General features: G+C 28.9%; 2 protein-coding genes across 2 annotated transcripts; both read right to left on the bottom strand.

The window, feature by feature from the left end:
• Positions 1-574: 574 nt before the first annotated feature.
• Positions 575-3615, bottom strand: LOC129293705 (uncharacterized). Its single transcript, XM_054931789.1, has 2 exons — positions 3530-3615; positions 575-2322 (listed from the first exon to the last, which is right to left on the bottom strand). Exons 1-2 carry the CDS (start codon positions 3602-3604, stop codon positions 892-894), a joined length of 1506 nt encoding a protein of 501 aa, XP_054787764.1. The 5' UTR covers positions 3605-3615; the 3' UTR covers positions 575-891.
• Positions 3616-11803: 8188 nt separating this feature from the next.
• Positions 11804-13914, bottom strand: LOC129292718 (BURP domain-containing protein 9-like). Its single transcript, XM_054930330.1, has 2 exons — positions 13805-13914; positions 11804-13485 (listed from the first exon to the last, which is right to left on the bottom strand). Exons 1-2 carry the CDS (start codon positions 13868-13870, stop codon positions 12058-12060), a joined length of 1494 nt encoding a protein of 497 aa, XP_054786305.1. The 5' UTR covers positions 13871-13914; the 3' UTR covers positions 11804-12057.
• Between the last annotated feature and the right edge of the window lie 7365 nt (positions 13915-21279).

The raw sequence follows: 21279 nt of genomic DNA, 5'->3' as shown, positions 1-21279 counted from the left end.
ACTCTCCGATTTTCTTAATATTATTCACTAGAGGATGATTATTAGAGAAGTTTTGCTGAACTAGTGAAAGGGTTTTTAAGAAATTAGTGTGTATATTAATTTTTGTAAGTTTTGCATCTCAACAAATTTGAAGATTTTTTCGAATGCCTAGTAGTTTAGTTGCAGTATTTGGGTGATAGTCAGTGCATTTCTGTATTGAAGGATGTGACTTTTATCATGTGTATAGTTTTGCATCAGCCATGCTAAAATTTTTAAGTAGAATTTCAGTTCCACCCAAATCACAAGGAGCTATAATCTTTTAAATTGCAAAGCAAAGTGGAATGGGTTTGATTTGAGTTTCGAAGTTACGAGGTGAGGAGAAAGAGATGAGTTTTTGAGATTTTCAAAATTAGTGTGGACAGAGTCCTCTGTTTATGCAGTTACTTGACGGAATTAATCCCGACACCTCTTCCTCCGGAATGATGGAAAATAGATTCATTAAAAAAATTCAGCTTCTCAAGGGCCTTGTTGAGTGAATAATTTTTGAAGAACTGCGCACCATGACTCGATCCATTGCGGAATATGGATTTAAGGCTGCAACAAGTCCAGATATTTATTCTTGTCATCATTGAGGAACACCCAGCTGCTAATGAATAGCAGAGATACCACTTTTGGGACCACGTTATTCACATAAACGTTACACTGTTCAAACCTTTGTACATTGAAGACAGAATAAAACATCAGAAACACCCAGCTGCACATGAATAACACTGAGAGACTACTTTTCGGGAGCCCATGATTCATACACACATTTCACTGATCCAAAATTCGAACACTGAAGACACAGAAACACTGTCTGAGAGCTAACAGAGACACATATTTGTAACAAACAAAGCTCCCTTTCCTCTGTTCTTACATGGTGTACTTTGGAGGCAGTGGAGCCCACAGAAGATGTAAGATAGGGAAGAAATGGCACAATGGACCGTCTCCTGGCTTCATTCCAAGCTGCTTGAATAGAATGTGATTAGGGTCCATGTCCGAGGTATCCAGGTGGCAAATGCCCAGAGCATCCATTCTCTCTCCGTGTTGACCATCTAGTAGGACCCTGAACACCTTACTTCCAATGTCTAAATAGTGACAGTAATAAACTGCATAAGGGTAAGGCCGAGGATGACAAGCAGCCCATTTTGGAGCATAGATATCTTTTGACACTTTTAAAACAGTGTAGTTTTGTAGACGAGCACTTGATGCTGTAGGATAGCTGGTTGTGAGAACATGGTAGTTGACATCTGTACCTAGAATGCTTCGAACAAATTCAAGCATGGACTCAAGAGAAGTAGGACAAGCCTTGGTCTCACCTTTCGAGGGTGGAAACTCACATTGTTGAAGTATGTCTCTCATATCTTCTCCCATTGGAGAATCTCTGGACAATAAGAAGAGTTGAAGAAGGCTAGGAAGTTCTGAAGTTGAGAAAGGGATGGTGTCAGCTGCTTTTCTTGGAAGGAAATGAGCATATTCTCGTACAGGAAATTGCAGTGTCATCACATTCCCTACATAAAGATCATCCAGGGTGAAAAATAACGCCTTGAAGGCCATTGTATGGTCCACTTTGGAAGATGGTTCTCCTTTTGAATTATTCAAATCAGTATCTTTTGACTCTTCCTTCTCTTGGTTGTTTTCGTACCATCCATCAAGGTAAGGTTGATCAGAGTTTTCAGCGGTTTTCCCTTCTTCTTGAGCGTTTTTGTACCAGCCGTCAAGGTAAGCTTGAATGATGTTTTTGACTGGTTTTCCTTCATTGTTCTTGTACCAACCATCAAGGGAGGGTTGATTGGCGCTTTCAGTAGATTTTCGTTCATGGATGTTTTTGAGCCAACCGCCAAGGTAAGGTTGATTGGTGTTTTCGATGTTTTTTCTTTCTTGGGTGTTTTTGAACCAGCCATCGAGGTAAAGTTGATCAGTGTTTTTGATGTTTTTTCCTTCTTCTTTAGTGTTTTTGAACCAGCCATCAAGGTAAGGTTGATAGGTGTTTTTGGTGTTTTCTCCTTCTTGGGTATTTTTGATGTTTTTTCCTTCTTCTGGGGTGTTTTTGAACCAGCCATCAAGATAAGGTTGGTTGATTTTTTTGACGTTTTTTCCTTCTTCTGGGGCGTTTTTGAACCTGCCATCAAGATAAATTTGATTGGTATTTTTGATGTTTCTTCCTTCATCTGGATTGTTTTTGTACCAGCCATCAAGGAATGGTTGGTTGAAGCTGTGTGTGGTAGTGGATATTTGTGAAGCTCTCTCTTCTGCAGGCTTTTGCAGTACCTTCATGTCTCTGGCATGGATGACTTGGCCATTCTGTATTGCAAAGGAAAAGGAATAAGGAATCCAACTTCACAATGAAGGGCTAATTTGTTGGAGATTTTGAAACTTATAATCGCAACAATCACTTACAAGACAAATTTCATATTACACAGTACAATCTGTACTTAATTGGTAATTATCTTAGAAATGAGAATTCTTGAGTACCATGTAGCTCATATAGTCGTATTTAACGAATTAAACAAATGTTATTAGAATTAATAATTAAGATAAGTAATAATTGAGTATAATATGATTGTTTTAAGGAAAAAAATTTGCTCAAGCGTTGAAGAAGTTCTAACCTTTTGCTTTATTTCTTCTTATATTTATTTATTTTTATATATTATTACATATAAACACATCCACGATCTTGTCCTGAATGGTCTTTGGTGCCATTTTGGTACCGAGGCCAATGGCGGTTGCATAACTTTTTGCTACTTATTAGAAATAGTTTATTTAAAAAAACATGTCATTTAATTAAAATAAACATTAAAAGAAAACAAAAATATTTCTTTCTTCCGAATATCTGCTGGCAAAAAAAAAAAAAAGTAAGGCCAAAAGTTCAATTCAGCGCGGGTGTTTCACAAGCAAATTGAATCTTTACCACTGCTGCATTAGTAAAACTACATAAAGGCATAAATGCATACATAACTTGGCAATCTATATCAACCCAACCGAACCAAAGTAACAAAATGATTATAATTTGTACATGTTTCTTATTATCCCCTTTCTAGTTCTCCTATCTAACACCTTTAAAAAAAAAAACAATTACACACAAGACCCTCACAATTCAATTAAATATTACAAGGTCCATGAACAATTTAGCAGAGAAACATAACAACCTTTTTTTTTTTGACAAAGAAAATGACAAGCAATAAGATTGTCATAGTCAATTATTTTTCTCTATTAAGCTGTCAGTGAACCTTGTAATGCTAAAGTAATTTTCTCTTGAAAAAATAAAAAAAAAAGGAATCATACATCATAATTAGATGGTTTTATGATAAAGAAATTAAAATTTATGAAAGAGAGATGGATCATGGTAGGGTGTAACTTGTACACCTTCATAACTTAGACAGACCAAAAAAACAAATTGAAAGAGATATATTTAGGAAGAGCATATAAATAGAAGAGTAAAGTTAAGAAGGAAAAGTGAGGTTAAAGCCAAACTAGACATGAAATAAGAAGAAGCAAGTGGTAGATTGACCATGATCAAGAGAAGAAGCCATGAGCAGCTAAAGCAGAGAAGTGCAATATTGCTGTGAGTATCTATAAGAGCCATTATTGTGCTATACCAAGTGAGGGATGCTTAAGACTCCAACACAACTGCCTTATTTATAACCATTATGCTATTCATCGTGATAAAATCTGAACCATCCATATTTTAATCAGTATGATTTAGATCTAAATTTTTTTAGATCTTTTATATTATTTTTATTAAAAAATTTATAAAGTTTTTAATAAATAATTTATTATCAATTAGGATAGTACAAATTTAATTTGGATGGTCTAATTTAACATTAACATTTTTATAAATTGATCATCTACTTTAGAAGTGTAGATTTAATGTTAATTTTTTTATAATTTTTATTTTAATGAAAATAATGATAATACCCTAACTGATAATTTTTAAAAATATATTTTTTAAAAAATTTTGTAAGTTAAAATTTTAAATTTGGATTGTCTAGAGTAAATCTAAATAGTGAATATATAAAATTATAAAAATTTTAATATTAAATTTAGACAATTCAAATTAAACCTAAACTGTCCAGCTGATAATGAAAAATTTTGTTATATTTTTTATATTTTTTTATTTTTATAAATATGAAATAAAAATAAAAATTAAGAACTTCAAATTTGGATCATCCAACGTGATGCCTAATGATCACTAAAGTTGATTCCCAAATTACGTCAGATCACATAAAGTAATAAATCCCAACATTTTATGGGAGAGTCCTTTGAGATTGTAGTATTTAAATTATCCTCGTTTGTTTGGTGAGCAAATCAATTCAAAAAATTATTAGAATAAGTGTCCAAATTTGAATAAAAAAAAGAATAAGTGTCTAAATTATTTATGAATTTTGATTCAAATTATATTTTGAATCTTGTTTACAAGAAAAATAAATAAATTAAGAATCCTAAATTTTTATTTTACTTATGTTGTATTCATCATTTTCAATATTTAGTGCATACTTTGTAGAAAATGTATGAATACAATTACATTTTTCAAAAAAAATTAAATATTTAATACTATCAATTAACCTAAATTGAAGTTGTTATGGATCTCAATTAAGAGGAAATCTCTCCAACAAATTAAATTTTGAGCGTTTTTTCGCTAATAGTAAAATCGACATTATAATAGTGAAATCTCAATTATTTACAAGTTATAAATTGTGTGATTCATTTTTAAATATATTGTTTATGAATTTAAATATTGGATCTTTCTATATATTTTATAGTTTGCATTAATATTGATTGATATTAATATTTGATCTTCTTTACTCCACAATTATGAACACATTATTCAATCTCTGTCTTCAATTCAATCTCTTACAAAGTATTTTTTTCTTTTTAAAATGAAGATAAGTCTATGTGATAAATTAAAGAAGTTAGTATTAGCTATACTCAGGTTCGCAGCTACTATCCCCTGGTTCAACTTGGCAGTTTCGCACACTACATAAGATAATATTCGATGTTATCAAAGTTCACAAAATAAGAATAAGATAAGACTTGGAAAGTGTTTAATATTATGTGGCGTTTTAATGTGATAGTATTCATTAATCAATTGCTGCATCAATCATCAATCATCAATCATGATGTACTATTGATTTAGAAAATTTAATCATTTGATTGTTGGAGGGTCAAAGTCAAGTATTTTGTCCATCTCAATTTATAATTTTTTTTGATAAAATTACATACCTTCTTTGTTAAAAAATGTAAGTCATTTTTAATAGAATCTCACTCTTCAATAAAATAATTACCTACTTTTAAACTACCTCTATTTTTTTATATTTATCCCTACTAAATATCCTATAATAAATATAAAGTCATTCATCAATACAAGTACTTTAAAAAAAAATAATGATTGCATCTCAAAAGATTAAAAATGTCTTATATTTTTTAACATCTAACTCCTCAAAAAATATCTTATATTTTTTAATGGAGGGAGTATGTTGATAAAGTTTATAAAATATAATTTACAATATCAATTATTAAAAGCACCCTTCATTAGGAAGAGAGATAGGAAAAAAAATTATTTAAAGAGTGATACAGTGAAAGGTAATATTAAAATAATCACCATTAATAAAATTTTATTTTTATTTATATTTTAAAATATCAAATCACCTTCAAAATAATTTTATAAAATGAAATGGATGGAGCATGTTATTTTTTTAAAAAAAAATTGGCGTGTGAAAATAGGATTAAAATGGTTTGAATTATAATCAAAAGAATAAAATACAATAACCTTCCTTTCATTTTATTTAAATTACCAACACCTTTTTCTATTTTCAAAATATATACTCTAAGGATCTAGTTTCGGTGCTTAACAAGTCGCGCTCATCACCTAAAAAAAATCTAGGCCATCCAAATTTAATCTAACAGCTCAAATTTTTCAATTTTAATTTTAATTTTAATTTTATATTTATAAAAATAAAAATTATAAATTTTTTTGGTAAACATATTTATCATTAATCTGGACAGTATTAATTCAACCTGAGACTCTGGGTGTTCAATGTAATATTATAATTTTCATAAATTGACTATCTAAATATATTATGGATAAAACAGATTCAATATTAAATTTTTATTTAAATAAATATAAAATTAACAATAAAATAAAAATTTTAAATTTAGACCTTAAAGATAAAAATTTAATATTAAATTTAGACTATCTAGAGTATATCTAGACCTTAAAGACAAATTGATGATAAATATATTTATAAAAAATTATACATTTTATTTTTATAAATATAAATTTGAAATTAAAATTGAAATTGAAAAATTTGAGAATCTAGATGGCCTAGATTTTTTTTGGGTGATGAGCACACACCAAAACTGGATCCATACTTTAGTGTAATTGTTAATATCGTTAGGAATATTTCATTAAAGATTTTAAAAAATACTAAATTTTTATTTGTAATTATGTTTAAAATTTTAAAATTACTATTTTACCCTTATAATCAAATATTCTACTCTCTCTCCCCAAATTTTAAAAACTGTAAATAATTTTTTCAATATTAAAATAAATAATTTAAAATTAATAAAATTTCAAAACATAAATATAAATTATATTGTGTAAATTATTATAATTAAATCCTTATTTAACTAAATTTGTAACTAAATTTTTGAAATATTATTTTGGCCAATTAATTTTTTGTTAATTTAAATAATTTTTAGACAATATTTACATTTAAAGAAAGGGTGTTTTGGTCCAACATTGTGTTTTTTTAATTATTTATACTAAAATAAATTTATATAGATTTTAAAAATAAAAGAGAAATATATGTAATTAAAGTAGAGTAGAGAGTGAGTTAGGTTACACTCCAACCAAAAAAAATAGGCAATGGTATTTCAGTGAACATTTTCTTGTTCATTAAGTTTTTAGTTAATGTCTCTCTTTTTCTTCATTAACTTGAAGGGTAAAATAATCAACATTTTAATAAAAATTAAATGTCAATTTCATCCTTGACCAATAGCTCAAATAAAATTTGGGAGACTAAGATCCTAAATTTATTTTTGATATAATATCTATATTTAATTTTTAAAAACTATATAATGTCATTTATACAATTAATAAAAATTAATTTTGACTATTAATTAATAAAAAATTATTAAAAAAGACCAAAAATAATTGTAAAAAAGAATCCAAATTACAAACAATAATCCAGAAAATTACAAAAAAGTACCAACAAAATTTTACCATTTAATAACCCTTTTAATAAAATTCTAAAATGACATTTGCTTGAAAATGAAGGAACCATCGAGTGGCGTGAGATAAGCAGAGTTGTTTATTCAGTCTTAATATATTTTACATTGATGATTTGATTTATTTTAAGTAAATTAAACTGATAGTATCACTATGTATTAAATAAAATGATGATGGACAGGATCAAGAAACAACTTGCATAAAAAATGTCAAAAGAATACATTAATAAAAAAAACCCATAAGAATATGCAATTTATTCAGAGACTTGAAAGAGATGTGAACGTGGTCTACGAACGATCTGGAGATTTTGATAATCAAAACTTCAAAATCAAGTAGCTAATTAATTGTATTTAATTTATTTTTAAAAAAATTGCAGAGTAGCTTAATTAATTCATGGCGGGCAATTCAAACCATTGAGATGGTACTGCATATCGAAATTCAGCATAAATTCAATAAACCTCAATTCAATATTATGTCCCCCAAAATATTATAAATTATAACAAATGTAATGCCCATATTTAATGCCCGATGTACCTTAAATAAGATTATTTTTAATAAGAATATATGCAAAAAAATAAGATATATATATATATATATATATTATTGAAAATATCCTTATTCATCAATTCGTTAGATATAAATTAAAAATTAAAGTCTCTCTCGTAAATTGAAGGATAAAATGATCTGAAAAATTAATAAATACTTCATTAAAATTCTGAAATGACAATTGTTTGAAAATGAAGCAGCCATTAAGTACAGCGAGAGATAAGTATAATTATTAGCAATTACTTTCTCTTAATATATATATTTTACACAGATGATTTGCTTTGTTTTAAGCAAGACGTTTGCTGTAACACGTATTAAATAAAATAATGAGTAGGATAGGATTACGAAACATAAAAAAAATGTTGAAAGGATTAATTAACGATCGATCACATCAAACTCTTCTTTTCTTGATATGACAAAATGAAAAACTCCATAATAATGCAGTTTATTATGAGAGACAAAGAGGTGAATTAACAAAGACTTGATATATTTTATAGTATAAGAAACGACTTGAGATTTTTTTAATAATAAAATAAGTCGTCCATACATTCTTCCTTCAAAACGAAGATTAGCAATGTCGTTTTTCACTGAATCTAAAAATTAAACGCCAATTTAGTTTCTATTTTTCAAAAAAAAAAAGGGAAAGTAGAAGAGTAAATTAGCCCCTAATTCATAGATTTAGAAGCGTTTGAGACTTACACTAATTTAATGTGCAATGTTCTTTTTTAACTTTTAAAAACAATACAACTTAATGTGTACTGTTAATAAAAGTTAATTTTAATCATTAGTTAATTAACTAAAAAATAAAATAAAATTTCAAAAATTACAAAAAAGAACTAATAAAATTTTCTTGATGCTTTACTATAATTTCTTGGGTCCTTAATTATCTATAATTTCTTGGTTATTTATTGTAATTTTTTAGCCATTTGCTGTCATTTTTAAAATTTGTTTCTATCATTTTTTAGTTAACTAACAATTAAAGTTAATGGTAGCATCATTTTCAAAAGTTAAAAAAAAATTATTCATCGAATAAATTTAGGGTCTTAAATACTTTTGAATTTATAAAAATTACAGGCTCAATTATAATTTGCTCTTTTACCCTTTACAAAAAATTTTTGAATAAATGTTTCAGATTTAAATATTTTATTTTTTATTTTTTAAAGCAGAAATATTGTAAAATTGCTTTCACTTTTTTTTTAATAAAAGCACGCAGTATTTGATTGTTGCAAATTAATTTCAGTTACGACCATCCACTATTTGGGCATCACCATTGACCATTGGCCACAACCACAACCACTTTAGGCTATTTGTTAACTCTAAAATTATTTTCATAAACAAATTTTCATTTTATTTTATTTTTAAAAATAAATTTTGAAAGCAAAAAAATAAAATAAGAACAAAACCAAACATGCCTAATATACTCGTTTTAGTCGTATTTATAAAACCTTACCAATTGGTCGTCAATACAAAATTTAATAAAACATTCTTGTCTTATTTAAAAAAAAGTGTTATATTATCTCTTTAACTCTTAATTTAAATAATGGTTTTTTTCATCCATCCTCTCCATTGATGAACCAATCTAATTAAAGGAAAATTAATTTTTAAAAGTTGTAATTTTTTCTTTTAATTATGTTTCTTAATCTCACGATCGAATGCTTATAAAAAAGGCCAAATGGAAAAATAATGTAATGCATACGAATTAAAACTAAAGACGGCTTTATATGCGCTGCTAAGTATACGAGGATTCATGGACTCTTGAATCTGGCCAAAAAGATGTACTCCAAGTCTTTTACAATTATAAAAATAATTGAATATAACAACTAAAAAAATGAGTGTAGTGAAAGATAATGAATTATATTTTATCCAAGTCTTTTATCAATGGTTTTGAATTCTGATTTTGTCATTGTCTCTAGTTCAAGGAAGATAATAAAATGTAATTTGAAAATTGATTAAAAATTAATAAGCAACTTCATAACATTGTTTTTAGACTTGAATTGGCCCGAATGATTGGATCAGTCGACCATTGCCTGAAGAAGAAAATGATCTGATTCAACCATTTGGCCCATCTTAGCAATTGACTTAGGTTGGCAATTTTTGAAGATCCAGATAAAAACTTGGGACTTAGAATGATTGAACCATTTTGACTCGTTTTTCATTTAAATATTATTTTTTATTTAATTATTATATTATTGGTTTGACCATTTACCCAACCGATTAAACCATGAGAACTGTGGTTCGCTAACCTTTCCAATTCATAATTTGATCCAATTTTTAAAATATTGGTTGAGAAGAATAAATTTAGAGGTGAATTTGTATGTATATTATTATATTGGTTGATTTTAATCATTTTAATTCCTTTTCTTTTCTCTGAACAAAAAAAATCCCTTTTCTTTTCATTTTGTTTTTCTTTGTTTGTGTTGAGATAGAGATTTGATTCAAGTTTCTATCTTGATGCAGGATAATATTAATAACTTGTTGACACTCCATAATAGTATTTTTTCATAGAATTATTGTGTGGAAAAAAAATACAACAAAAGGAGTTATATTATGAGTCATCAATAGGTTATTGATATTCTCCAGCATCAAGATAGAAACTTAAATCAAATATCAATCTCAATAGTTTGTTTCTTTCATTTTTTTTAATAGGCTTGATTGGTGCAATCCTAAGGAAGGATTGGTAAAAAGGACCCAACCTGCCACGACTTATATTTTTTTTTAGAGAATATAAGGCGACTGCATAATTGTGCAAAAGTGACAAAAATCAAGTCATATCTAAATCTATAAGGTTTTTACATTCAGGCAGGAAATTATGAAGAATTCTAATGTTGAAGTTATTCCAAGATGGCTAACGAGCAAGAAGGTTGGTACATCTGTTAGCTTTTCTATAAACATGATTGAAAGTAATCATCCAATCCTTTACGATGAGGTCTTTGATTTTCTTAATAATGTTAGAAAGAGGTGTCTTTTAGAATAGTTATACTCGATAAGTAATAAAGCTTCTATTGAATTGGAATATACATTGACTTTATGGAGTTCAGCATTCTAACAAATATTAAAACCTTCGAAAATTCCTATGAGTTCAGCTGCCTTGTTAGGATAATAATCCAAATATTTGAAAAATCTTTTAATCCAATTACCCTTTTCATCCCCAATGATACCTCCACAAGCGATAGCACTATTGATGTTGATAGAGCCATTAATGTCGAGCTTAACCCACCTAGGCGTTGGAGGGCTTCATTTAGCTTCATTTCTAGCACCACTTTTGTTAAGGTTCTACAATGACACTTAAATTGTCTTTCATGTTCTTAAAATTTCTCCAATAACACTTGTTAAGAATGGGGCGATTGGCTGAAAAAGAGAGAAGTGAAGAAATTCTTACTTCAAAACCTCAAGCACAAGTTTATAAATATTTGTCTTTTTATATTGACTTAAATTCACTTATATTTGAATAACTTAACAATTTCACATTCAAGTGTGAGTTTACAAGTTTCTCATATCAAAGATTGACAAAGCACCAAGTCCTTCTTCCTGTAATCATTTCTATTTCTTTCGTTGGTCTGAGACATTTCTTTTATGGATTGGGAAGAGATCTTTTTGTAAACTTTCTTCCAAGGTCTGTAATGTTTGTTCGATATCCTACACTTTTCTTCCATTGTCTCAAGTGATCATTAATGGACATTGAAGATTAAAATTTGTAACATTTTTCCCCTTAAAACAATTTGTCAAGAAATTTTTTTTTTATTGTTATTCAGAAAATGACACATTCCATGAAATTTCAAAATACAACTATAAATTTTCATGAAAGACTATGAACCCAGGCTATGCTTCCTCGGATATTATCAGGAAAAAGTTTAGAAGTGTATCTGAAAAGTGTAGAATTATTACTTGACATTTTTTAGGATATGAATACATTTTTTTGTTGGGATATAATGATTATAATGTTAGTAACTCATTTTGCACTCTTTTCTTCACTTCGTTCTCGCTCTCACTTCTTTTGCGCCACTGAGATGGTTCAGAAACAAGTTAATTATTGATTTTGCTGACTAACAAGAAGACAAAACAAATGACTTAACAAGCTAAGAGAAGCTTTAGGATCATATTGGAGAAATTAAACTAGATAACAAAGCATGATGGAGAAGAACGTAACCATGCTGGCAATTGAGATTTTCTACATATTGTACAACACCAAGACCACCAGCTTTGTTCATTTATTATTCGACTTCGACACACACATGGCAAAGACACTAGACATGATCTTCACTTCACATGGCGGCCTTTGAAGGAAGAGGGACCCACATGAGATGTTTCACAGGGAAGAAATGACACACTGGCGCTTCCCCTGGTTTGATTCCCATTTGCTGCAGAAAAATAAGATCAGGACTCCACTCAGATGTGTCCAGGTGACACATTCCCAAAGCTTCCATTTGCTCTCCACTCTCAGAACGCAATCGAACCCTGAAGATCTTACTCCCTGAGTCTATGAAGTGACAGTAGAAAACAGCATAATGGTAAGGCAATGGATGGCAAGCCACCCACTTAGGAGCATAGATATCTGGGGAGATTTCCAGAACTGTGAGGTTCTGTAACGGGACGCTTGATGCTGCAGGCAAGGTGGTTGTGAGAATGTCTAGCTGAGAATCAGAACCCATAATGGAGCGAACGAAGTCGATCATGGACTCCAAGGAAGAAACACAGACCTTGGTTTCCGCTGTCAAGGGTTGAAGCTCGCATTGTTCAAGTGTGTCTCTCATGGATTGAGCTTCAGGTGAATCTTGAGAGACTGAGAGAAGTTGAAGGACGCTTGGAAGTTGTGATGTTGAGAAAGGAATGGAGTCAGCTTCTTTCTTTGTGAGGAAGTGAGGAAACTCTTCAATAGGGAATTGGAGGGTCATCCTATTCCCTACATAAAGATCATCCAAAGAGAAAAAGCCTTTCTTGAACAGCTCTGTGTGGTCCCCTTTTGTGGTGGCTGCATCAGCATTCTCTGATTCTGTCTTTCTATATGTCATTGCATAAGAATCTTTGGAATCTTTTGCATAGGCAACAGCGTAAGATTCTTCAGAATTCTTTTCTTCTGAATCTTTCTTGTCACCACCATATGCAGTTACATAATGTTGATTCATCTTTTCAGTATCATGATTCATTTTTTTGCCATTAATATATCCACCATTAATATATCCGGCTATATAAGGTTGATTCATCTTTTTGTTATCGATGTATCCATGATGATGGTTCTCTCTTTTGCCACTAATATACCCACCATTAATATACCCGGCTATATAAGGCTGATTCATCTTTTTGTTATCAATGTATCCAGGCTGATTCTCTCTTTTGCCGTGAATATACCCACCATTAATATATCCGGCTATGTAAGGTTGATTCATCTTTTGGTTATTAATGTAACCTGCAGGCTTATTCTCTTTTCTGCCATTAATATATCCGGCTATATAAGGATGATTCCCCCTTTTGGTACCACCATAGGCAGTGATATAGGGTTTACCTGTTTGTTTTAGATCCTTTTGGGAGTGAGTGTAGCCTGCTTGGTAAGGTTGATGATGATGATGGATGGTGGTTGTGGTGGCGTATGCAGCTTTGTAGGGAGGAGTGTAAGAGTCATCTGGTGAGGCTTCATTTTGTTTTGGAAGCTCTTCCTCTGCCTTCATCTCTCTTGCATTGTTTCCGTGCACATGCTAACAAATGAAAAAAAAAAAAAAACTATTATTTACCAAAATATGGACTGAACCGCCCTATTTATTATTTATGAATAATGTGACCGCTTATATACTATATAGATTTTAGTATTATGATACTATTTATATGATTGGCATGCTCTCATAAATGGTTAATCATCAAATAGTAGAATAAAGTGTAATTACAGAAGAATAAAACTGGCGCAAGAATATTGGAAAAATTGTGGATGCATGTAAAGCAAGAACATGCTTAAAAGGGGGCGTGTGTGTGTGTGAGTGTGAGTGTGAAGCAATATAAATGAAAGAAAGAGTTGCATACCAAAAAGAGGAGGAGAGAGAAGAGAGAGCAAAGTGAAAGTGTTTTGGTATTCAGAGAAGGAGCCATCTTCCTGTTGCAAAAGGAAAAGCTCTATGAGAGGTGTGTCTCAAGTTTGAACAAAACTTGGCCTTTTTATAAGCTCTCATGAGCAGCCACCTTCATTATGTGCCTTTCTTATTTCTTATTTTTATTTTTATTTTTTTGCCCCAACTCGTTTTCATTTGTTAGTCAACAACTCTTTCTTTTTGGCAATTGGCACGACAAAGTCACTGGGGATTCGCTTTCTTATGTAATATGAGACTATGATTTTCTTAACTAGTAACACAGTACTAGTATTAGGCTGACATTAATAACTTGCTAGACCTTTTTTAAGCCAACTCCCATATTAATATAGCAGCACAGACCTGAAACCAGAAGGTAATCTCGTCGTTGTGGTTTTTTTTTTTAAAAAAAATATTTCCATAATTCAACCAAATATTAAAAGTGAATTTTTACGAGATCACATGAGAAAAATTTAAAAATCTAGTTTGTGGTAACCAAACTATCTAAATATTTTCTTATTCACACTCATTACTCTTCAATTTCAGATTGGAAAAATATTCCCAAAGACCAAATTCAAAAGTTATTTATCTCTAAGGACCTCAAATTTACCACTTAACTCAACATTACTTAATATTTTTTAAGGTTTTCCTTAATTTAATAAAACATATTGAAAGTAACTTATAAATATAACTGAAAAGATTATAAACTAAATATAGTATGTTAAGTAAACTAAGCATTAGGCCTATTTTCAAATAGAGAATGACTAATTGTATACTTTATGCAGTCCAATTTATAAGTTAATTATAGCATTTTTATTGGAATTAAAAAAATACTAAACCTCATTAATTCTGTTTAAAAATTTAACAAATTTTTAACTCTATCTCTATTAAATAGACATATTCAAAAATAAAATACTATAATATTTAATAACATTTCCAACATTCAATAGAAGCAAAAAAGTAAATATGGACATAATAGTCATTATGATATCTTATAAATAAAATTAAAATAAATACTCTTTTTCCTTATAAATAGAATAAGAATAGTACTTAAGATAATATATTTAATATATTTTAGTCAAATCAAATCAAAAGGAGTAGATTTTAAAGTTTCATTGATATTAATAAAGAAAAATAGCAACCAATGACTATTGATGGAAATTAATATCAGTCAATAACTAATTGACTGACCAATTACACTGCAATCTCTTGGTCATTCACTGATATTAATTTATTATGTCAAAAGATAAAATTGCCGCTAGAGTTAAAAAAACCTTCCCCACCATTGTCGATTGCCAGATCACTGCTGTGGCAGGGTTGTAGATAGTCGATCACTGGAGCTCCAATGACATTTTTATTCAATGAATAATTGGTTTACATGGTTAAGGGAAGTTTTGATTCTATGAACCTTGACCACCTAAAAAATATATAAGAAGTAAACCAATTTTCTAAACACTTCCCTATTATAATATAATGGTGTGTTGTTAAAAGCTTGGTTTACTACCTATATTTTTTCATATATAATTAAAGGGCTTGGTGGCTCAAGTTTTTTAGATGGCCAAGGATCATGGAATTAAACCCTCCATTGGCTGCTTAAATGAATTATTCCTTTAATAAAAATGTCGTCTGTACTGGAGCTCTGGTGACTGACCTTCGATGGCAAGAGCTTCGGTGACCTCACCATCGTTAAAGGTTTCAACAGCTGGCAATAGGGTTAGCTTTTTAAAAAAAAAAATTTAGGGACAATTTTATCTTTTAACATAATAAATTAATATTAGTTAAGGATCAAGAGATTACATTGTAATTTTTAAGTCAATTAGTTTTTGACTAATATTAATCTCCATAAGTGAGCCTTAGTTGCTGCTTTTCCTATTAATAACAAGATTGATGGATCATGTTGGCTGGACGAGGGGACAAGGAGAAACCATAAAATATATATAGAGGCAATAATGCAGCTTATTAAATTAGTATTAAAACTATTTAATCTCAACTAGGGAATAATAAAATCTTCATCAATTGTGCTTCATTTACACGGAAGATTTGTGATTATTTTTCGGTAAACGAGTTATGAGTATGCACGCATATGTCTTTATTACTTTATAGTATATACTATTGAAATTTAATTTTCAATTCAAGCAATACCGGTTGCACCACATCACCGGTCATCCATAAAATGTCTAATAAAAACATATCATATTGTACTGGTTCAATCAAATGAATTAAATTAAATATTGTATGTCATTCGGACCAAAAAAAAAATTGTATGCCATTACTTAATTTTTAGTGATTTTATATTGGAAATAGAGTTCCTCTTTAATTTCTTAGCTTTTTTCTTTCTATCAATGACAATGACAGAATTAATTTATATTTATAATCATATGACATTGCATATTTTTATTAAATATATTATGGATAACGTGGTGTATCCAATCCATTTAAAAATTTCTCATACAAGTTATTACAAATTCAAGGGCATCTTGAATTTGAAGTGAAATATTAGGATATGTTATCTATTGAGATTTTCTATCAAGATTTATTATTTGTTGAGATTTATTCTATTGAAATTTAGAAAATATTTTATATTCATTAGTCATTATTAGGATATTCATTAATTATTATTAAAACTATCTATATATTGTAAACATTTCATATTAATAGGGTGCCATACTTTTTCAAGTCTCAAAAGATAATAAATCCTACTGTCTTTATTTTTTATTCATGTAAAAAAAATTATTGAAAATTTAATGTATTTTATATTATTGTAACCTTTAATTCGTTAATATATACAGTGGCAGGTGAAACACAAAAGTAATGTTATTATATTTCAATATAAGAAATTTCAATCAAACACTAGTACTAAATTTTTGCTACAATTTAAATTTACACTTTTTAATAACTTTATTAATTTATCTGCTTAACATAAAATAATAAATATTTAGGTTAGTGAGTATCTTAGACTCTAACTATTACTCAAATAGCATTTTGAATCATAAATTTTAAAATGAGCAAAAACTCTTTTCAAGTGATAAATTTCAAAAAAATTATCTTACTGTTAAATTACATATAATTGATGTTATTTTTGACTTTGTGGGGTGCCCGATCAAAGGCTTGTGTCACTACTTTCCTCTTAAAATGTGATATGCTAGTTGGGCTATATAACAATCAATATTGTACTGTCAGCTAGGGACGTAGTTGTCGTGTTATGGGATGTACAAGACATTGAATTATCCACACCATTACTATGATTCCACTCTCGTTGCTCATCTTCGCCTTTCACCATTTTTGTTGTCTCACAAAAACAAAATCATAGGCGTGAAAGGTGGGGAGTTCTTAGAGAGTTAGAGTGGACTTCGAAGATTCAAGGTCACCACCACTGTTTATGCCTTAATTAGTAGATTTTAGGTAACACCATTGTTCCAACACTTGAGAAGTGGATGAGCAGAAGTTGAAGCAAAGGATGAAGATGTAAATGACAATGATAAACGTAGTTCGAATTCCCTTGGCCAACCTTGCTTTCGCTTGTGACGGCCGTGACATTATTGGTGCTTTCATGTTGGCTTATTCAGGTTATTAGAGTGTGAGAGGAGGGAGGATGAAGAGATAGAGAGAGTCCATGTTAGGCCTATGCTTAAAGTATTGTTATTTAGTTGAAATTAATAATAGGAGTCAAATTGTTATAAGTATAATTGTTTAAGAGTTAAAATGTAAACAAAAAAAAAAACAAAGTTTAGAGTTTAAATTACTTATAAATCTATAATTTGTTAAAATAGACCATTACCTCTTTCTCCCTATGTCCTCCAAATTTCTCTCTCTAGAATCCTCTTTCTCTCTCACTACAAGACTTTAGATGCTTATGCGGGTTAGCAGGCTAGCCCATTTAGCTCGCATAATTTTATGGTTTGGACCAACTCAACCTGTTTTCTACAATAGGCTCATTTCACTAACTCAAACTACAAAAATGAGTGGGCAACAGGTTGGCTCATTAGGTTGAGCCTATTTACCCAATTTTATGGCTTTTGCAAGAAGCACGTATGGAAAGAGAGAGTTGAGGAAAAAAGGTTGAGATCATACTATCAAGAAGATGAACAAGGGAGAAGTAAGGAGAGATCTAAGTAAGCAGTAGATGCCATATTCCTTCCATTTTATCCACGTCAACAACGGCAAGAACCAAGTCATAAAGAAAGAGGAGAGCTTTTGAGAAGTGAGAAGACAAAAAAAGGGGAGAGAGAATGAGAAAGGAAGAATACGGACACGCAAAAGAGATATCGATTGAAAAGAGATAATGGGCCTGTTTAAAACTATTTTTATTTTATTATTTTAAGAATTGACATTTTGTAAAATATGTTTTAAAAAAAATTAAAATGAGTGTCTTTCTCATTCTCTCTTGTTATTTAAAACAATAATTTCAAAATATTTAAAAGATATTTCTGTTTTTCTATTTTTTAAAAAAATATTTTACTTTTTTATTTTTTAAAATACTTTTTAAACACACGTTATCAAATATATTTTTTTATTTTAAAAAATAAAAATTATTTTTAAAATAAGTTGCGAAACACCTCAATATTATTGCATAGGGTGTTTTCAATTTTTCAGCTCATTGTATTTCATGCTCAATGCTCACCTTGAATTAAGATTAAAAATAGCCGTCTATTAAACTATCAACCTATCACTCATGATTTTGTCCTTTTTTCTTTAACTCGGCATATAATTTCTTTATCTATGCTACCTTTAAATTTAAGATTATTTTTCATTAAAAAATAAATAAAACTAAACAAATAAAATTATATAATTAATATAGTAAGTCTTATATTATATTCTAAGCCACTTACAAAAATGTTTTTTATTTTTTATCTTTTGCTTCTTATTAATTTATATTAATTTTTATATTTTTATTCAATTATTTTATTATCAATTCCACCACCTATTTAATCAATTAAATTGTAATAAAACCTATGACTTGTGGGCTTTTTAGATTGACATTCAATCTGATTTTTAAAATATTAGCGTAAGGTGATGTAAGAGAAGTGAGAAATAAAAAGAGACATAAAGCTTTTGTCTAAATTATAGATTGAGAGAATATTAAAATTTTTTTTTCATTTAAGTCCTTTCTCTCTTGTTCAAACCTACACCTATCATTTAGAGGCTCTCCCACTCAAATTCCAACATAATTTATTGTTTAAATTACCATTTAATCCAATATTTTATAAAGCCCTTAAATATGTGTGTGTACGTACTTACTCGTATTTTAGCGTTGAAGAAAAATGGAGGAGTACCTCTCTAATAAGTTACAATGATTAACTGTCCAATTAAATTTGATAATTTTTAAAAGTATAAATTAATCTATACTATTGAAATTTGATATGAATGCATGGCTTAAAATTATAAAAAGAAATGTGATGTGAAGAGAAGTAGGACTAAGAAAAATCATACTCCCTCGTCCTCAGAAGATTATAACGAAGGAACTAAAGAAGATAATATTTATTAGAAAGCATCTTAAAAATAATAATTATTTAGAAGTAACAAATACTAGAATGTAAATTTAAAAATATGAATTACCCAAATTAAATATCATACATTTTTTAACCACATCTCACACGCTATATTTAACAATTACTAACAAAAGCACATTATTTGAGGTAAAACTATTTCTCATACACACACTCAGAACATGGAGATTAAAAAATAACAAATTAAGCGTGTGTTTAATTTTTAATTTACATCTGATAAAAATATATTTGAAGGATCCAACTATTTGTTAGATTTGATAAAAACATATCTCAAATATGGTTTGAGTATGTTTTTGATGTTACCCAAACAACCTTTAAAACAAAGCTAAACTAATACCAAAAAACTTGTAGTAAGTTAATAATCTCATCGCCCTTGAAAATTCATAAGTGCAGAAATTGAGACAAGATATTCTTGGAAAAACGTAATAATTCTTTAAAGTATAATTTTTTAAAATTATATTGATTTACTTTTTTAAAAGTAAAGATTTTAAAATCATATTGATTTAATTATTTAAAAGCAAATATTTCAAAAATTATATTACTTTAACTGAATTTAATACTTCTTTTTATTTTGGTGGGTGGAATTAATTAAAAATTGCACAACCTTATTTTTAAAAGAGTGCTCTTGTAACTTATGCAATACCCCATATTAATTTTAGGAAATTATTGACAAATTTTATATTGAGTTTATAATAATCAATTACACTTACCTTACCCCTTCAACCTAATTTTTATTTTTATGATCCATTATAATAAAAGATTTTGTGTACTTTTAAAAGGGAGACTTTATTGAGAGGGACAAGACTCCACTCATTTAATAAATTTTATTAAGGGCAGTTTTTAAAAGTAATTGAAAATATAGAGAGAATAACTAATTTTAATTAGTATTTTTTTTATCTATGTGAAAATTGTTAAGCGTCTCTTATAAAAAAAATGAGAGAGCAGTTATTTACATTATCACTATCCTTATCTACAACTACCACCAATATACTAATGAAAACCAGAATTTTTTTTTGGGTAAAAAAAGTGAAAACCAGATTTTGGCCTTATTTGAGCATTGATAATCATATACGTAACAAGAAATTAGAGGACTAGAGATGCGGACAAGGTGTAAAACAGCCTGTGCCTTTTGAATTTGTGATTGGTTGTTGGAACATCAAAATCAATTAAATTTTTTCTGGAATTTTTTAATTTGGTTTTAAATTTTAATTTATTTTCTTAATTTTTTAAATAGCTGACTCTAATTCATTGGCAATTCAACATCATATTGAAAATGAAAATGCAAATTATTGCCGAAAAAAATAAAACAGTGAGAGAAAAAGAGACAGCCACAATTATGATCCAACTTGATGTAAAAAAAAAAAAGTGTAAGCAACAGAAATATTTTAAGTGATTAAAAATTGATTTGAATTAAATTATTATTAATTTTGGCATCTTATGATCGCTTATATATATATATATATATAAGGTCTTCGTTAGAATTTGTATGAAGATAAAAATATTTTTGATTAAGTTGAACAATGTTTAATCTAAACCAATCATATTATCGTATCATTCAAAAAACAATGATCTGTTTAGTATAATTTCGAAACGTTACGTTTCGATCGTCATCACGTGCTTACGGTAGCGTGTGACGATGCCAGAATATTTCGTGTGCGTTGCAAAATTATTTTGGTTTGGCACTTTCCATGCAGAGTTTACTTTTGAAGAGGCTAGGGGGAAAAAAGGAGGTTTAGTCGAAATATATTTTAAAATGCTACTAATTAACTTCAAATCTTCAATATGCGTGTGGGCATCATTTTTTTAGTGGGAATTTGTTTGGCCCGGGAAGGAATATTTACATGGGACAATTATATTAAAATTTTACACAAAAAAATTAATTATTGTAAAGTTTATTGATAATTGAAATCAATACACTTTAATTCAG

This window comes from Prosopis cineraria, unplaced genomic scaffold, assembly GCF_029017545.1.
Source record: "Prosopis cineraria cultivar Desert tree isolate PC_DT_omini unplaced genomic scaffold, ASM2901754v1 PC14, whole genome shotgun sequence".
In the NCBI taxonomy this organism is placed as follows: Eukaryota; Viridiplantae; Streptophyta; class Magnoliopsida; order Fabales; family Fabaceae; genus Prosopis; species Prosopis cineraria.
The sequence above is the reverse complement of the archived record's forward strand: the minus strand, read 5'-3'. Positions and strand labels throughout refer to the sequence as shown.